Source organism: Periplaneta americana, chromosome 2 (genome assembly GCF_040183065.1).
Source record: "Periplaneta americana isolate PAMFEO1 chromosome 2, P.americana_PAMFEO1_priV1, whole genome shotgun sequence".
Classification (NCBI taxonomy): domain Eukaryota; kingdom Metazoa; phylum Arthropoda; class Insecta; order Blattodea; family Blattidae; genus Periplaneta; species Periplaneta americana.
Genome location: NC_091118.1, coordinates 11,268,557 through 11,289,694, shown reverse-complemented (window position 1 = coordinate 11,289,694; position 21,138 = coordinate 11,268,557). Strand labels below are relative to the sequence as shown.

General features: G+C 34.9%; 1 protein-coding gene across 2 annotated transcripts; it reads left to right on the top strand.

Moving 5' to 3' along the window:
• The first annotated feature begins 761 nt into the window (after nt 1–761).
• On the top strand, nt 762–19,700 carry LOC138713279 (protein D3-like). Of its 2 annotated transcripts, none has more exons than XM_069845257.1 (6): nt 762–957; nt 10,738–10,808; nt 12,092–12,212; nt 14,633–14,770; nt 16,671–16,746; nt 18,598–19,700. In XM_069845257.1, exons 1-6 carry the CDS (start codon nt 885–887, stop codon nt 18,737–18,739), a joined length of 621 nt encoding a protein of 206 aa, XP_069701358.1. In that variant the 5' UTR covers nt 762–884; the 3' UTR covers nt 18,740–19,700. The 2 variants fall into 2 exon arrangements, with proteins under 2 accessions (XP_069701358.1, XP_069701367.1); XM_069845266.1 differs by lacking the exon at nt 762–957 and adding an exon at nt 3,314–4,871.
• Nucleotides 19,701–21,138: the final 1,438 nt, after the last annotated feature.

Genomic DNA, 21,138 nt, shown 5'->3' with positions numbered 1-21,138 from the left:
TACAAGATGAGCAATGTGAATACAAGGAGAACAAGTGGAACAAGGAGAATACAAGATTAGCAATGTGAATACAAGGAGAACAAGAAGAAGGAAAGGCATGGGTAACAAGGTGAATAGAAGAAATGGAGAGACAAAGAGAACAAGGGAATGGAAGAAGGAAGGAGAACAAGGAGAATACAAGATGAGCAATGTGAATACAAGGAGAACAAGTGGAAGACAAGGATAACAAGGTGAATAGAAGAAATGGAGAGAGAAGGAGAACAAGAGAATGGAAGAAGGAAGGAGAACAAAGGGAATACAAGATGAGCAATGTAAATACAAGGACAACAAGTGGAAGACAAGAAGAAGAGAAAGCAAGGATAACATGTGTAAGACAAGGAGATCAAGGGAAATACAAGGAAAAAAGGAGAACTGAGAGAAGGCAAGGAGAACAAGGGAAAGACAAAAAGAATTAGGGTAATAGAAGGAGAAGAGAAGTAGAACAAGAGGAATACGAAGAAAACAAGGAAATCGGTTGGATTTTTTTGTAACGGCCAATTCCCAAGTTATCCCTCCATACCTAGTGAGGAGAAAGACGTAGTTCTGTCAGAGAAAAGATGTGAAGAAAAGAAGAGAAGAGGAATCTCCAAGACTTGCATAAATAAATTTTCCTACACATGCACACACACACACACACATCAGCTTCCACAAATGTAATGAGCGTGTGAATGGTCCTTGACGTTTCTTCCGCATACGACCTACATTAACATCCTCGTTAGAAAGTCTGCCATTCACAACAGAGGCTCGATCTCAGAGTGCTGCTTGTGCACGTCCGGGAGTTGACTTGCTATTCTGCGGGTGTTGCTGAATGTGCAGCTTGAACAGAAGCTGAAGTTGATCACACAATGTATTCACTGTGGTTCGTTTTATTTTGGAACGCCGTGTTTTCGTGTACTGCTGTCACGTCAAGCACAGATGGTAAGTAAAGGGTCAAACGAAGCTCGGAAAGTAGTTTCTAGGACATCCAGTGACACGCGAAAGCTGAACTTAAGGTTTTCTCAAGGTGCAACGAAAAGATAAATTCCAAGGTCTTAGAAAAAATCGAAGGCAAACTTTTTTTTTAACAAAATAAGTTTTTGTCGAAATTGGGGCGCAACTAAAATAACTTCTAGGAAAATCGTTGATCTTGCGCAAAAAAATCAAATACAGGAAATCCGCGTTTATTTGTGTCCAGAATATACGGTTTGCAGATTTTTCGTGATTCTTCATAATATTATTGTTATATTTATGAAATTAATAAAGACATAAAGAAACAAACAAAGCATGCGTCAAACATGCTCTATGTAATGCAAAACTGTTTGGATTATGTATATATTATATTGACAACTACGAAAAATAGATGTAATAATAAGAGAAAGTAATAGTAATTAAGTTGAATGACGAACAGAATAAAAACGGTGTCGCCAACTGTAGACATGATCTGTCATATTCACATATACAACTATACTGTTGATTTAAAACCAGGGAAACATTCTGGTAAAATACTTTACATGTGTTTTAAAATGTATAATACTTATACCTCATATAATATATGTGACCCACTAGTGATTTGAATGCCTGTAACGACAAGGAACTTTTTCCGTTTTTAATAATGCATTTACTGACTGACACAATGAAAACAATATTAAATACAAATACAAAACGCGATTACAGTGCATCTATTGTTATTTTTTAAATTTATTTAACGACGCTATATCAACTGCTAGGTTATTTAGCTTCGATGGGATTGGTGATAGCGAGATGGTATTTGGCGAGTTGAGGCCGAAGATTCGTCATAGGTTACCGGTCATTTGCCTTACAGTTGCAGAAAATCTGGGAAAAAACCCAACCAGGTATTCAGCTCAAAAGGGAGTCGAACCCATGTCCGAGCGCAACTCCGGATCAGCAGCGTAGCGCCATTTATTGTTCTTAAAATAAAGTAATTTACGTGAAAGAGTCAGTAAGTAAATTACAAACTGAAGTAGCGACCTACATTTTTTAATAATGAGGCTCTCGAAGCTATTTCCGCTATATAGATGGTAGTATTGTCGATGTGCGCACAAGCGAAACAAAGAAGCAGCAGTTGAAATATTGCTACATCCTCTTTATGAGTATAGATTTAAGTATTTATGCGATCTATGTTACAAACTTACTTAGTTCTCAGATAATGATTGCCTAATTCACTTTTTCCTGCTGTCTTTTCCTTAATTTATGTATTGGAATAGGTTACCGACATCTGTCAGACTTCATTGAGAAGTGTACTAGGATGTACTTTCAGTGTTTGTACAGGTTCACATCCAAAGTATGAGCATCTAGATTCTTGGGGTAAATTAAAGATAAGCATTGCGTGAAATATTTTGTAGTCCAGAATTCTGGCATTGCTTTGTCTTGTATGAAGCCTTGAAACTTTGTACAAGATGAATGAATCGCTTGACAGCTGAAGAAAAATTGCTGTCACATCTTACATAATTCCTACTTAAACGTTGTAAAGCATACAGTTTTTTTTTCTGTGGTAACTCTTAAATATTCTGAAATCAACCCCCCTATCTTCCTCTAAAATTAATCCATCTACCTCCCTTTAAAACCAATCAGTCCATCTCCCTTTAAAATCAATTCATCTATCTCCCTTTAAAACCAATAAGTTCATCTCCCTTTAAGAACAATTTACCGGTACCGCTCTTTAAAATAAATCACTCTATATCCCTTTAAAAGCAATCACATTATTTTCCTTTAAAACCAATCTGTTAATCTTCCTTTAAAATTAATCCATCTATCGGCTTTAAAACCAATCTGTCCATCTCGCTTTACAATCTCACTATTTTTCTAAATCAATCAGTCTATCTACCTTTAAAAGGAATCTGTATATCACCCTTTAAAATCATTTCATTTCTGTCCCTTTAAAACCAATCTGTTTATCTCCCTTTAAAGAATAATGTGTCCATCACTCTTTAAAGTCCAAAATATCTATATCTCTTTAAAACCAGTCTCTCTTTGTCCCTTTAAAAGTAAACCATTCATAACTCGGGTAAAACCAATCTGTCTGTTATTGAAAAACTCATTCTGTTCTAATGTCACGTGGCTGAACCAGAGTTCAATAATAATTAATAGGCTATATAATTATGTACGTTATGCGTATATAATATAATGTAATTAATTGTATGTATTAAAATATCTTTCTAACTCGTTGGTATGAATGTATGTCAATTGGGAAATTCTACAAAGTTATGGGAAATAAGGGGAATTTCGTCTTTCTCTGGCGTAATTTCACTTTGTGGACGTGGCAGCACTGTTGAAACAAATTTTTCCGCAACGATTGTGTTGATAGAAATTGCGTTGTGAAAAGTGTTTGTGTGGTGTTTTGGAAAGGGTGTTAATTATGAACGTAATTGGACAATTCCGTACAACGGAATTGACAATAGATTTTTTAAGGGAGAAGGGTATATTGAAAAGTAATCCACCATGTTGTGACATTGTAGGTTGTAACAGAAAGATGACCTGCGTCAAACACTCGAGTTCTAGTGACGGTTATGTGTGGCGTTGTCCGACTCATAAAGGGAGAAAAAGAACTATTCGTACATGCTCGTATTTCGAAAATAGTCGTTTAGGTTTGAAGGAATTAGTACTTTTGGCGTATTACTGGGCTCTTGGGACCCCGATTTTGATAACGGTACAACACGTGAGCGTTGATAAGAATACTGCTATTCAGTGGTATCAGAATTTCAGAGACATTTGCACATCTTGGCTGCTTCACAATCCGGTTTATTTGGGTGGAGTGGGTCGTATTGTAGAAATTGATATCCATCCTATTCCGCGTAGAAAAGATGATGTGGGTCCTGAGCGTTGGGTATTTGGCATGTACGATACGGCGAAAAAGATTGGTATGCTAGAAGTGATAGAAAACAGATCAACAGATGTTTTATTACCTATAATTGAAAGATATATTTTACCAGGTACCGAAGTTCAGTCCGACAAGAGACGCGCATATAAAGGAATAGCTGCCATACCTGTAATTCCCCCATTCGTCCACAACACACAAGATTATTCACATGCCGAGGCATTTTGGAAGAAATGTAAAATTAAAAACAAGCAAATGGTTGGTACCAATGAAGACACGTTTCCAGGGCACCTCGACGAATTTGTGTGGAGACAAATGAACGGGAAACATACAGTAGACGCATTTTACAATATTTTGCTCCATATCAGCATGCAATACCCAGTGTAACTCTATCGGAAAACTATTAAAAATAAATTTCCCATCCAATCTTGACTCAAATTACTCTCAAATGCTGCAATGATCACAATTTTGATTTTTGTTTAGCAACTTGCATAAAGTAACTTTTCACTTTTTCGTACCTGATTTAAAACAATTGTTAAAAATTTAAAATTATTTTTTTTTCTCTCTTGGGCCTGCAGTGTACTTCAGCTACAAATAGAGGCAGGGGTTTTTGTTACTTGTATTGGCATAATTTTGAAGTGGCCTTCACTCTTCATTTACTTAGGAAAGTATGTTTTTTTTAGTAGTACCTAGACCTACATGTATAATTTCCCCCCAATTTTACTAGGGAAACCACTTTTTTTTTTCCTTGACCTTTTTTGTGTATGGCAGCTTTGTAATTTTGACATTGAGCTAATTTTATCGTATATTGTAATAACAGTCATCACAAAATAACGCGAATCTGTCTGCAAAATTTTGAACATAAATTACCATCTGTTTAATGAATGAATGAGGATGACAACAAAAATCATCAGCTCTTGCCTCTGGCTACAGGCTAGGTGGTAATAACACCCTTTCCACCCTACCACATACTCACAAACTTCACATTATTCTTGAAGCCAACGTGCAACAGTTCCATGTAAGTACACTTCTGTGGTAACTTGTTCTAATTTCTCACCTCTTGGACACAAAAAGTGTGCTGGGATGCATATCACTTCATTTTGATTGCATCACGTTAATATCACAGTATACTGTGATCAGTAACAATTGAATTTTCGTCCATTTCTGTTTGGGACCAATACAGTCAAGTACAACCAAATGTTCAGTTAAACTAGCGCTGAATTAGTTCCCTTCGTACTCTGCTTAATGCAATTTCAACTATCTTACATCTTTCCTCAGTCATACCACCTTAACTTGCGTGACATTACCAAAGTTCTCCACTAGTGTGGAAGTCCACACCTGTGGAGTAACGGCTAGCGCGTCTGGCCGCGAAACCAGGTGGCCCGGGTTCGGTTCCTGGTCGAGGCAAGTTACTTGGTTGAGGTTTTTTCCGGGGGTTTCCCTCAACCCAATATAAGCATATGCTGGTAACTTTCGGTGCTGGACCCCGGACTCATTTCACCGGCATTATCACCATCTCATTCAGACGCTAAATAACCTAAGATGTTGATAAAGCGTCGTAAAATACCTACTACTACTACAACAACTAATACACTATGAATCTGTGACAGGTTAGGTTAGTTCAGGCCAGTGATATCAAGGTCAAGAGCACGTAGACGATTTTATGTGCGATCAAGTGCTGACTGGTTGCAATGAATCTGTTCTGTTTAGAGTTGAGCTTAAACGATATTTCCAAGTATCTGTGACAACTGTGACAATTAAATATCTGTGATTTTGTCACACCGATATTTTATATCGATAAGTAAGCACGATATGCATGAATTACACCGATATTTTGTCACACCGATAAAAATTAACAGGAAATATTGAAAAGCAGTGCAATGTGAATACGAATTCTCTATACACGCCACATATCAGTGGTGTATATGGGAAAATCCAACAAATAAATTATGTACATGTACCATTAACAAATAAATACTAAGCTAACTCAACAGAAACATGTAAAAAGATAACCTCATATACCAAGAGGTTACATCGTAGTTGATTTTAGATATGGAATCAGTTGATAATTTTTAAATGTAGTTGGGTATGGAGAAATTGAGGTTATGTGATTATCCTAATCGTTTTAAAAATTGATCCCTTTTATTGTATATAATATAATGGATAAATAATTATTTTAAGTCGTGCATTAACATTATAATATTGAGTCAGAATAAAAATTAACGACACATCAGTATTCGGAAAAACAATAGAAAGTAATTACAAAACAAAACTGTTGTTCAGACAGGATTTTACACAAGATAAAGTATTGGTAACCAATGGTATTATTATTATTATTTAAATCGTGTAATCATTGTATAATTTATAATAAGATGGTGAAACTAGCGCTGAAGTAGTTTCGGCGAATTCAGATGTGAAAATCGTTGCATTTATAAGGATTTTTTTTTTTGTGTGGAGAGAGAATTCCTCGGGTTAAACTAGCGCTGAGGTAGTTTAGGTGATTTCGGAAGTGAAAATCGTTGAATTTGATTTTTTGTGGAGATGCAGTTGATCGTATATCCAAGGCATAGCAAAGTATATGCAAGGTGTATATGCGGAGTACGAAGGGAACTACCCCAACGCTAGTTTAGTCGTTGATCGTATATGTCTAGGCATAATAAAAGCTTAAACCAACCAAACCTGACCTGTCACAGATTCGTATGTGCAAGGTGTATAAGGGGGATACGAAGGAAGCTACCTCAAGGTTAGTTTAGCGAAATAAGTTGCCCATCATATTAGCCAGTTTTGTCTCGTTCGGTTTTAATTGAGTGGAAAATACTTACACATTAATATAAATTGACAGTAAGCTTAATATGAAAATGTGAAGATCTCGGGAGAATACACAAAATATTTATAAAACATATATACAGACTAAAATATGAAAACAAAATGTCAGATTCATGATTATATTATTATAATGCCACTAATAACTTTGCAACACATCATCACTTTGAAAAAAATAATATTGAACAAAATATCACGAAAAAATAATCAAGTACCACCGCCCGATTGCTGTTATTGTATCATGCGCATGCGCAAACCCACGACGTAGAGGAGAAAATATCAGTCACAGACGTTGCAACGGTGACAGAGTACTGAATACGGAGCAGATTTCGATAGCGATATTTTGTCACAGATATTTCGCGTCATCAGTCACAGGTTTATCTGTGACAAAAAAATACCTGTGACAAAATATCGGTTTGTGAAATATCGGCCATCTCTAGTTCTGTTGGTAGCAGCAGTGAACAAGCAGGGGTGAGCTGAATGAACTGAAAGAAATAAATCGAAGTATGTTTTGCAGCATGTATCTTTCTAATAAATGCAATGAATTATAAAATAGTAGGCTACAATAAATAATAAACATAGCCCCTCCTTAATTTATAGAATTTCAGATAATGGCTAGTGTGTAATAAATTGTTATATAATTATCTAGCAATGAAATTAGTATATAAACATTGCTTTCCTGTTTTAAACTTATCTTTACAAAAGCGAAAGAAATCATAGGACATTCTGCATATGGAAAAATGAAATAATAGGTCTACAAGAAATAATAAACATAGGCTATATTCTCCTTAAGGGTTAGGCACAGCGGTAATTTCCTAGAAGATGGGCAAAATTCAACATGGCTGACGAAAACTACCAAAACCCTTCTGCCAACTATAAAGTTAAAATGTCACCAAACATCATAAAATCAAATATATATATATATATATATATATATATATATATATATATATATATATATATTCATATTTTTAAAGAAGAACAAGCCCTCAAAAAAAATTAAAATATATTTAATTTTTCACCTTCGATTTTTTTGGCGTTTGGTGGCATTCGAACTTCATATGTGGCAGTACTTTTCTGGCAGTTTTCGTCCGCACTTTACCCCAAAAATCACTAAAATACGAAACAAAACATACTAATTTATCACCTTATCAAATAAAATTCAATTCTCATTGGTGTCTTCAACGACAACCACTTCACTTCCAATATATGACACAGGCTTTAAGGCAATCTAAACAAACTCTGCAGGCAACAAAGAACTACTGTACACCAACACTTTATCGTTCAGTCAACTTCGTATAAATAAACCGTGTATTTACACAAAATGAAATTGTCTTCTAACACTTATTACACCTTAACTTATACAGAAAATTCAGTAAATAATTCCTTTAAACCACACAAAAAAAAAGTTTTCTCCTCAACATTCAACATAATTCTTATTCACCAGCGAAAGAACTAAACCAAAATCGACACAAAATTTAATACTTTGTTCTAAGTTCATACATCTTTCACAAATATCATAAAATGACAAACTTTCAATAGCTTTAGCCATCAGACACAATATAACACCACTCACGTCAAACAATCAAGAACTGACCACGTCATTATCCACTTAAAATTAACGGAAATTCTAGAACAAATGACAACTATAACCAATCAAATCGAAAGAAAATCATAAAATGACGAACTTTTAATAGCTTTAGCTATCAGACACAACATAACACCACTCACGTCAAGCAACCAAGAACAACTGACAACGTCATTATCCATTCAAAATTAAAGAAAATTCTAGAACAAATGATAACTATAAAGAAGCAAATTAAAAGAAAATCACTGCGACACCTAGTATAAAAAACGTAGAACTAACATATAAAAGTCACTAAAATATCACTAACATTTAACTCTGAAATAAAAAAGTTGGTAATACTACATTCAACCAAGTGCCCGTCTTCTATGAAATTACCGGCACAGCTTACAGCAGTAAAATTTTCTAGATATTCAACATTTTTTCCTCCATTACTGTAGCTTGTACAATAATGAAAATTAGTATGTGTAAAACACTGTCCACGCATTATATTCCTCACCTGACATAATTAGGAACATTAAATCCAGACGTTTGAGATGGGCAGGGCATGTAGCACGTATGGGCGAATCCAGAAATGCATATAGAGTGTTAGTTGGGAGACCGGAGGGAAAAAGACCTTTGGGGAGGCCGAGACGTAGATGGGAGGATAATATTAAAATGGATTTGAGGGAGGTGGGATATGATGGTGGGATTAATCTTGCTCAGGATAGGGACCGATGGCGGGCTTATGTGAGGGCGGCAATGAACCTCTGGGTTCCTTAAAAGCCAGTAAGTAAGTAAAACACTGTCCTGCTATATGAAAAAAAAAAAAATATTTTTTACGATTTAAAAAAATTATTCACATTTCTGTTTTCAAAATTCAGTTCACTGTGCCGTGATGAAGCATTTCCCACATAACTAAGAAACTATCCAACATTCTGTGACGAAATATTTTGTGTTTATTTATGCATGTCATATCTACAATATGAGCAAGACACTTTTCTACCTTTGATAGATTGTCTGATAAAAAATAAATTCATTTAAAAAATGGTCAAATATCAATATTTTCTTCTAACACAAAATAAAAAATATATTATTTATTAAGGAATGTAGTTGAAAGAGCATGATATTGTAAACATGAGTTTCAGCAATAAAATAAAAGAGAGAGAACATGAAAAAGTTAACAAGTTTATGAGTTATGAGAGAAACGCTTCATTACTGCACAGTAACCTGCCACCATTATGAATTATGAAAAAAAATATATATATAATTTTTTTTTAAATCGTAAAAATATTTTTTTTTTCATATAGCAGAAGGACAGTGTTTGGGATTCTTTTATTATAGGATATCGCTTAATTTTCGTCAAGTTTGACAAACTATTCTGATGTCACAACATGGCCGACATAAACCTACACGACGAGTAGATAAAACTCACTGAGATATCATCTCAACTAACCCACTAACCTTCTCACATACGTCGACCACATGACATCACACTAAAACACTATTTTACACATACAAATTTTCATTATTGTACAAGATACAGTAATGGAGGAAAAAAATGTTGAATATTTCCAAAAATTTTACTGCTGTAAGCTGTACCTAACGCTTAACTTAGCGGTTTTAGATAATGAGGCCTACCTAATTAATTGTTATATAACTGTTATATACATAATCATGTAAGCTTATCGTATTCATTATAAGAACATCACATTTCTAGCTGGCCTTTTATGCCCAAGGTTGCGGTTTCGATCCCGGACCAGGTTGATGGCATTTAAGTGTGCTTAAATGCGACAGGCTCATGTCAGTAAATTTACTGACATGTAAAAGAACTCCTGCGGGACAAAATTCCGGCACATCCGGTGACACTGATAAAACCTCTGCAGTTGCGAGCGTCGTTAAATAAAACATAACATTTTAACATGTCACATTTCTAGAAACAAATCTAAATTCCTGACATCTCGCCTAATACAGAAGTGCTTTTTCTGTTTTTTGTCGACACCAACCTTCTTATGTTCGGTGAAATATTTCCTTCAGCATTACATAACATAGTCCGCATATTATCGTCTGATAATCTTGATCTTAGTTTTGGTTTTGTGAGGTTCATAAGTGAGGAAAATTCCTGCTATACGTATTGTCAAATATAAGCTTGCAGCTAATTTGCGCCACAAATCGTCATACTCTTACCCAGCAACGTGGACTTTTGTATAATGCCAGGTAAGTGAAAAGTCAGATAAGTGAACTCTGTTATTAACCAATACAGAACTAGATTTACGTGAATTCTGCGTAAATAGATTCAGAACTTAACATAGTGAAATCCTTTATTTTTTATTTATTTGTAAGCACACTACTGTAGAAGAGTGTTATCTTTCATTTTGTAGGTTACTGACGTGGTATGATCACATTTTGTGTGTGCTGTAGTGATATTCAATGATTTATTCTTTAAAATTATGGCAATTGCCTGTAGTGACCATCTTGTTTTATTTACTGTTTACAGTTGCGGAAATTATGAAAACGCACGAAGTGGTTCCTGATGTTATCGACACAGCACCTGGCTCAAAGCTGGAGGTAACAAACACAGCTTCATTTCTTATTCTGTCTGTCCACTTCACACATTCCATTCTTCTCTATATTCACATTTGAAATCCTTCTATTCACTTCTCTTCATTTCGTCACCATGTCCATGTTTCTGTCCCATACAATGCCACACTCCACACAAAGCACTTCATTAGCAGTAGCTCATGTTACACATACTTATATACGCCGTTTTCTCAAAAGTAATATTTTTGACTTAATGTGATTTGCTTGTAAGCCGACGATATATTAACATGATATAATAATACGTGTTGAGACTAAAACTTCTGCTATAAGGTGAGGGTACCTATAAACTATTTTATGCTCGACCATGCCGAAATGTAGTAATTATACACCTGGTAGCAGCCCTTTAATACCTCATTAAAGTACACCTATTCATTAAAGTTCAGGTGTTCCACCAATCAGAAAACACCATTGTAGCAATATGAAAGCGCAAGTATCGATTATTCTCAGATATGCAATCAAAAGACAACTAGCGAAACATCACGGAGGCTGGAAATCCAATACTGTCGCAGAAGATTATGTTCTGTTACTATAATAATTAGCGTTAATTGTAAACAATATTCAAATAAATTCAATTTGTTATCTCGTTTTTCAATGTCTAAATCAATTTCAAGGTTATATCAAGATTAATGTTTATTTTACTCTCCAAATTATATCAAGGTTAATGACATTTGTTTCTCGGAAAAAATCAATACTTTCGCGTCTGCGCATATCTAACAATTTACGAGATATTACACAAGGTCATTTCCACTCCTCAGTCAGGTAAGAATAACATGAATACTTATGAATAATTTCAAGTTAGAAATATAGTCGAGCATAAAAAGTCGTATGAAACTTGCCTATAATGGTAATTAAGACGCTCGTATGAAAATTATGAAACGAGCTTGCGCTCGTTTCATAAACATACTCGCGTCTTAATTACTGTCATTATAGGCTCGTTGCATAATGTACTATTATGAAAGCAAGAAATGAAAAATCATTAAGTTTGGATTTACTTCACGTTGGAAATAAGTTCTCGTAAAGTAAAATTCAGTTACTTGTTTTTACAGTATTTCTGCCAGAATCTTTGAAGCCATTTCTTAAAAAGGGTAATGTTGAAAAGGTTATACAGTAATTTGTTGGTACACATTAAGTTCTGTTACTACAGCTGAATATTACAATCTCTAGTTCTGACCATTCCAGAAGCATAAATGGAATATATTGTGAGAGACACATTGATTGTAGAGCAGTACCTTTGAAGACGTATTTTTCAGGTGACATATGGATCTGTCAGTGTTGATGGCGGCAATGAACTGACCCCCACCCAGGTGAAAGACATTCCTACAGTCAACTGGAATGCTGAAGACGGATCTTTTTATTTGCTGTGCATGACAGGTATTGATTGTACTAGATTGTTAATAGATTATGTTACTTTGAGTCTATTTCAACAGCTTTGGTACCATAAATTACTGTGCTTTTGCCTGATAAACTGCTAATTGATTTTTCTAGACATGGTCATACTGTTAAGGCGGTTTTCACACTTACATGACAAGTTGTATGAATTAATATTTGAGGAGAAAAATTCGCTTCGGCGCCAGGGATCGAACCCGGGTCCTTGGTTCTACGTACCAAGCGCTCTGACCACTGAGCTACGCCGAATTCAATCCACAGCACCAGATCGAATTCTCCTCCTTCAGTGTTTCCCTTTGTGGCCTGACTCCAAGTTAGGCATATATGTTGACGTATATGTCCAATGTCAACTGCCATTATACTAGGAGCGCACTCAGTTGAGTGACTTATTTGGCTGGGATTCCGCAGTTAAGGGCACAGTAATCTGTACAGACATATGCACTGCTAGCTGTGAGAATATTATAGATTTATTAATTTGTCATACAGAATATCTGTAATATTGACAATTAATATTTGAGGAGAAAAATTCGCTCTGGCGCTGGGGATCGAACCCGGGTCCTTGGTTCTACGTACCAAGCGCTCTGACCACTGAGCTACGCCGAATTCAATCCACAGCACCGGGTGAAGCTATTTGTCTTAACCTGATATCTTGCGCTTACTGAGCTTCCATCCCATTTTTTATGTACAATAGCTGCACTATTTTCTAATGAAAAATACGTTATCTTTCTCTTTTGAGCTTGAGAAGGACAATTGTTAGTAAAGATTGTTTGGGTTCTCAAAAGGACTGCAAGAACCTTCGAAATTAAGGTTTATATTATACAGGGTGAATGTGAAATAATCCTACAGATTTTCAGAGCGAGCGATTCATGTTGTACATAACAAAAAAGTGTAATACCATATTGGTGGAAAGTCCATACTTTCCCCACCAGAAAAATGTTTCTTGCAAATGTTTAACACTATTATTCTGTAACTATTCCAAGTAGGATCGTGATTTTTGTCTATATCGATAGAAAATCTAATAAAGAATAATTTATCCATCTGGTGTATTTCAATAGAGTGGACGGTTTTCGTGTAAATTTAATTTAAAAACCACAAGTTTTAAGCCACTGACTCATGCGACCAGTTCACAACATTGTAGCCTGAGTTCTTTGATTTCTTACATCTGTATTATGAGAATACTGCGATGTTGCCAGACTGCTGAAACTTCCAACTTAATTTTCTAATTAATAGTGCATTTAATCACAAAACGTAACATAAGTTTTCTATTCATTTAAATTACCCTATCGTCACTTTCAATCTGCAGGACTATTTCACTTCCACCCTGTATATAACAATAGTAGTCTTTGGATCACAAAGTTAAAAAAATTACAAAATAAATACATAAATTAAATACATTTCTATAATCGTACTCTTAAATACACTTGTATATACAGGGTGTAAACGATATAAATTGCCAAAATTATAGAGACTATACATCTCGGTTTACTAAACATGATGTGTAGTGAAATTTTATTTTTTCTTCTATTTTTGTTTTTAATTCCTAAAGTATGTTTTTAGGATTGATAGTAGTCGAGTAAATGTGAACGTCATTGCCAATGACCTTCCAGCCAACACACGCTAACACCATCACAATAGAGAGACAAAGTATCCTGATTTATAAACAAGAATATCATCACTGTTGCAATGTACGTGACGGATCGAAGTAAATAATGATGGTTTACTAACATTTCCAAAAACATTACACTCACAGATAACATTTTTTTTTTCTAATGAAACCACTAGAGTTACAGAAAAATTTTATTAGACTTTTTTGTTCAGTAATTTATGCTCTATGACCAGTATTTGTTTGGCATTTTATATGTTGTTGTTTTCTAATGCCAGGCATTTGACAATAAAGTCATTTGACCTCTTGCACTCCAATATTTTTCAAAGATATTATCATGACCAGCCACTGAAGCACAGATTTTGAGGTTTGGCATTTTATATTGTTTACACGTTATATAACAAAACCATGACTTAAAAAAAATGCTAAATAAATACATAAATGAAATACGCATCTGTAACTTATACTGTGTGTTCATTTGCAGCTTTGAATAATTTTAGATGTGTAGAGGGATACGATTTTGAGGAAAAACATGTCGATTTAGTTTTCGAAGGAGAAGTTCAAAACCACTGCTGATTGAATTTTCTGTTCCACTTCTTCATCTTATGTACCCACACTTTTGAATTTCAAACTGCACCCTGTATCGTATCTTCAGACACATCATTTAACTGGGATGATAAACCCTATTCTTCTTAAAAAAAGAGATCTGTTTCTCAGATAGAGTCATAGTGTTAAACCTCTGATTTCTGATAAGCATATGTGACTTATTTTCCAGTAGGATTATCCGTATATTCTGTTACAGATCCTGATGCTCCAAGCCGCAAGGATCCAAAGTTCAGGGAATTTCATCACTGGCTGGTAGGGAATATTCCTGGCAGCAAGGTATCTCAGGGTGAAACCCTGTCTGAGTACGTCGGTTCAGGACCCCCAAAAGGCACAGGTAAATTTTTATAGTAAAAATCTCTCCCTTTTCCATCTTGTTCCTCTAGTGTTCCATTTGGAAACAATAGCACATTTGTAATCTTTCATTCCAGTAGAGATGTAAAATCGTTTTTCTGCAATACATTTCTTCAAAAACAAAGATTATAATATAGAAATAGTCTTTGAATAATGTTGTAATAGCAACAAGAATGTTTAGTTGAAACAGAGCTTCCGGGCTAAGATGCCGTGGTCTACTGGTGCTGACGTTACCAGACGTTTCGTCTACTTCTACGGCAGACATCTTCAGTGGTTAGGTATCCTCGGTCGAAGTCTTCTGCTCGGGATACCTGTAGCAACTTCGACCGAGGATACCTAACCACTGAAGATGTCTGCCGTAGAAGTAGGCGAAACGTCTGGTAACGTCAGCACCAGTAGACCACGGCATCTTAGCCTGGAAGCTCTGTTTCAACTAGACACCGGCCGTGAAAGCCTGCATGCTAAGAACAAGAATGTTTGTTTATGTAAAAAAAAGTATATCGTGTGTTTTTCTGTGTGTAAGGAATCAGTATTCAATATTGCTGTAAGAAACCTATGTATAAAAACAATGAAGAAATAACTTAATCAGTGAGCCATGTTTATAAACTAGCAGGCTTTGAGGCTTTGACAATTTGTGAAACAAGAGAACATCGTTTATGGTTGCTAAGTCAGAACCTGATGCGATGTTCTCTTTTTTACAAATTTTCAAATTTAATTTCTAAACATGGCCCACCGATTTATTAATTTATGTAACTAGTATAATATAATCTTAATAATTATAGTACGAGTGTGCTAATATTCAGGAATATTTACAATGAAGGTTATACACGTGTTACATACTATATTTTATGCTATTCTAGGATTAAAATATATAAAAAAATATATATTATTATTATTAAATTTACAAAATGTAATGTTACGACATAATAGAGACATGAGTACTGGATAAGACGTAATATATTGCATAGTTACTAAGTAACCGTTTCTAAGACGATGTTATTTTGTTGTTGTTTTCAAGTTTTTTCCTTATAAAATTGTATGTGAAAGTGGTGATGACATCATGGAATACTAGTTGCTAGGTAACCTTCTTTGGCACCAGTGCCAGAATTAAGCCACTTATGCACGATTTTTTTAGTAGGTTATTTTACAACGCTTTATCAACATTTTAGGTTATTTAACGTCTGAATGAGATGAAGGTGATAATGCCAGTGAAATGAGTCCAGGGTCCAGCACCGAAAGTTACCCAGAATTTGTTCATATTGGGTTGAGGGGAAAACCCTGGAAGAAACCTCAACCAGGTAACTTGCCCCGACTGGGAATCGAACCTGGGCCACCTGGTTTCGTGGCCAGACACGCTAACCGTTACTCCACAGGTGTGGACATTATAGCGTTATAATAAGCGTGTTTTAATGCTAGAATTGCATAAAAGTTATTTCGTTATTGTTTTTATGCATGTGTCGTATGGCAATGCTAAAATTCTATACCCAGAAAAACGCATGGTGTATCTGGAAAAGAGTTGGGGCAAATCCACAGCCTGGTCCACTCTTTTGTTTGTATTTATTGGTTCTGCTATGTTACCTGCATAATTTGTGATAGTGTTAAGGAGTGATATTTCTGTAATACATCATTTTGTTCAAAGTTATAACCAGAAGAAAGATGTTTATCTGTGGGTAGGTTTCACCACTGATTACAATATCCCATCTCAATCTGAACCGATATTTTACACCTGGTGTCAGACTAATATTAAGTATTGCTGTCTAGCAAGTTGACACATAACAAAATACAAGCATAGGAAACATTTAGAATTATTTTCATCAGAATTTCATCTGTTTGTAGCACGCATTGAAATGTTAAACTTCTATGAATGTTTGTAACTTTTCCAGGACTCCATCGCTACGTCTTCCTGGTGTACAAGCAGCCTGGGAAAATCACATTTGACGAGCCCCGTGTTAACAATAGGTAACTTTGTTCCTATAGATTTAAGCCAAGTATGTTGAATACAGGAGATATGAACCATAGTAGTAGTATAGTATAGTATAGTATTTATTAACATTCCATGGTATTCATACATGCTTACAGCTAGAATATGGAACAAGTCAAAAAACTTAATACTATTATAAAGTCTTAATTTATAGTCACAGTCTAGATGAAATATATACAGACGAGATTTACAATATAGTCTACTAGTACAACACATAGTTTTAGTATCAATTTCATGAAGTGTTATTGAATGTCATGAATTCACCTACAGAATAGAAGGCGTGAGAAATTAGGTACTTCTTTAATTTGTCCCTAAATAATCTTATGTTTTGAGTTTCATTTTTTATATCGATAGGGAGGCTATTAAAAATATTTACTGCCATATAACGCACTCCTTTTTGATAGCACGATAGACTTGCCGATGGAGTATGAAAGTCATTTTTTTGACGTGTATTTATGCTATGAACTGTTGAATTAGTTACAAAGTTTTGACGATTACATATGAGGAAGGCTATTAATGAAAAGATATACTGACAAGCCATGGGCATTATTTGTAGTTTTTTTTAAATAGTCCTACATGATACCCTAGACTTGGCACTACTATTATTCTAATTACTCTTTTTTGTAATAGAAATATATTGTTACTATCTGTGGAATTTCCCCAGAATATTCCAGAACTCATTACCGAGTGGAAGAATGCAAAGTATATTGTTTTTAAGGTATTGATATTTACTATCTTTTGCATAGATCTAATAGCAAAATATTTCTGAGAAAAGACAGAAGTATGTAGACAGATACACTTAGCCAACTGTAAATTCCAAGACAGTAAATGTTTCTTTTGATTTTTTGAAAGTAGTTATAATACATTTACATATTGGAGAATAACTCTTTGTAATGGGCCCAACAGTGGCTCAAATTTAGCTCCAAAACATAATTAAATAATATTGGACATGTATATACACAGATGGCTCTCATATGGATCCTGAAGAAGGAGCTGGAGCAGGTGGTACTTGTGAATTCTTTTCCTTCTATAAAAATGTGGGGGGAAAATACCACAGATTATGATGGAGAAGTTGAAGCTATTTATACATCCCTTCAAAATTTATTTCTTTGGATTCATCATTGCAAGAATATTGTCATATTAAGTGACTCTAAAGCCACAATACAATCAGTAGTATCAACAAGTCAACCAAAGATGGAAAAAATAAAAGAAATCCATTCAGTCAAAGTCTAAATAAAATCATGGTTCTTCACTGGATTCCCGCAGATTGTGGTATCCGTGGTAATAAGAGAGCTGACATTCTAGCAAAGAGGGGCACTAAAATTGAACAAAAACAACTATAATTTTTCATATTCAATAAGACAAGTTATTAAAAATAAAATTAAAAATAATTATAATGTCCAAATAAATATTACAGAAAATTCTCATTGGAAAAATTGACTAAAAAGATCTGATTTAATTCCTGACCTACCACGTAAATTGTTATGACCATGTTCAGACTCCTTACAGGTCAAGATTGTCTGGGTAAACATTTACATAGGATTGGCATCCTGTCTGCTCCAAATTGTGTATTGTGTTCTCAAGAAGAAAACTGGATATGAATCATTTAACACACTGGAAGCACTTCAACAAAATAAAAGTCTTACATCCAAATCCTGGGAAGTAAGAGAGAAAACAACTGGATTATTAGATCTAGAGCATTAGATACCTACATTGGTAACTTTTCTATATGTATCTTTCGCTATATTGAACGTTGTGGAAATCTGAAGTCATGCAGTTTAACTCTTGTTTTCCTTTGTTCAGTCATTCCAATCCTTTCTTCTCTCCAGGTCTCGTGACCATCGACCTAACTTTTCCATCAGGAAATTCGCTAAGAAGTACAACCTGGGGGATCCTGTCGCTGGCAACCTGTACCAGGCACAGTGGGACAACTACGTGCCGAAAGTCCACGAACAGCTGAGTGGCAAATGAATCTTACAGCTCAAGATTTCGTGAAATGTTTGTATGTAGTGAAAATTTCAAAATGCCCAATTTGTATGACTGATCAGGAACGGATTGGATTTTGAGGTACTGAAAGTTAATATTTCCACCTAACTACAGTCATAAACGAGGAAGGAATACCCCCACTCTGTTATAAATAATGCCACTGAAATTGAAACCTGTAACAAATTGTACTGAAAGCCGAGAACTTTGTGTTTGCTGTGTATTTGACGAAGTAAATATTCCTTCCACCGACATAGAATTGAGGGTGCTTCAGTGGTAGTGCTTCCTTTTAAAACATGAGCTCAGTCTCAACTGTGTATTGTATTTACAGTGGAACTTCGATGCATTGTTCCTCTTATCGTCATTTTCCTGCCTTTTTCAGTCCCGAAAATAATCCCATATATATAAAACATTATTTTTTCTTGTTCCGTCATTCCTTGGAGTATCGTTTTATCGCATCAATTGTTGAGAAATCGTCCCGACGCTATATTACCGAGTGGAAGTATGCATATATATTGTTTTTAAGGTATTGATATTTACTATCTCTTGCATAGATCTAATAGCGAAACATGCTGAATTTAGTTTGGGGGTAATGATTTTTTCAATTTAATATATTGCCAATTTCTAAGCCAAGAATTAGCAAACATGCTTCGCTACATAAATTCTCCATTCTTTGTGACCTAGCTGCTCTTTCTTTATATTTCTGAGTGTTGTGTACAAGGCGTGAAAGTAGTTCTAATCTACATTACATCCACTCAGCTATAGCGGGTATAATTTTTACATTCAGTACCTAAACATCCTGTCCATACTGATGAGATCGCCTTTTTAGTGCCTTTGACATAGCCTAATTTGTTTGTATATTGAAGTACATTACAGTTGCACATGTAAGCAGTTATGTTTTCTTATAATAAAGGTAAAAAGTATTTTTTAATAAAATTATACAGCAATACTTCCCTTGTGTTTTATTTGATTAAAAAAATCAGTCGTTCACGTTTATGTACACAAAAAAATCTCAAGGAAATTGAAGGACTTATTTCCATAGTAACATTCTTCCTTGAAATTTTGATGTTCACAAAAAACAATTTAAAATAAGTCATTGTAATTTGAATATATAGAAACTTTATTTGTGCGAGATCGTGCGTATTTGCTTGTTTTCCGCACAGAACCAATATGCGGTAAGTGTGAAGTATTCCCAACGTAACACACATAAAAATTTCCCTCTTCTTACCGCTTAAGCATGACATTCATTTTACTGCTTTAGGTTTTTAAAATATTATTTTTAGAGACGTTTAACATAGTAATAATTATAAATTGGAAACTTACCACTCACCTAAATTGCAATGTTAATTATTTTTAAATATTTGCAAAAATTAAGTAAAGTCTACTACTCCACGAAACTTATTGCATTCCTGATACAAGTAACATTAAGGAAGCCGTGAAAAAATCAAGAAGATTCCAGATGCCGATGTTATTACTGCAATATGTTATATAAATAATATTGTTAAAATATTAAAATGAAAAATAAATCATTACATAAACTTACCGTTTGTTTTAAGTTCGCATTTATAGACTGGGGGAAAAAAAAAGACAGACGTATATCACAGCCTGCTGGAGTATAGTAAACACAGAAAACATTTTATAGCAACAATGTTGAAGAAAGATATTTTGGTTTTCCGAAGTTGCCGTCATTAAACAGAAACCAACATGGAGATTTCATTGCAACTAATTAGAAATTCGTCTTTCAGGTATGTAATAAACGATCTTCGCACAAAATAATGTACGATACACGAGCGGTATGTTTGTTTTCATGTTCTTGGAAATTAAAAAAGCTAAACTACGTTTCGCTTTTTCAATCTTTTCCTCGACCATGAAAACGTCAACATACCGCTCTTGTAACGTATATTACTATTTTAGCACAGTCGCCATGGTGGTCTAGTGGCTAGAGCACTGCACTTAAAATCCTGTGGACCTGGCTTTGATCTCCAGCAGCATCCCCCCCCCCCCAAATTTATAACTTGTGTTGGGCAAGCCCTTTGTCCAGGTAACACAGGAGTTTTCTGTGGGAGCTATGGTTTCCCTGTAGCATCCCAACAAATCTCCATCTTATTTCTTTGCAGATGTAGTGTAGACCAGCCTCCTATGGCACACCCTGAGCAACAACTCTGTCGGTAAATTGGTCTACACATCTTTAGTCCCTTCGCTGTAATTTCCGGCAGCCAATCGCGTTGCAGGTTGGCTACATTTAAACGTGTGCGTCTTGTGATTCGCTGATGAGTTATTCATTTCTAAAGGCTCGATAAATACTTAATATAATCGCTCGCCATTTTGGCTCTTTCGTTGGTGTTCACAGAAAGCACACGAAGACGTTATTTGCAGCTCAATTATTT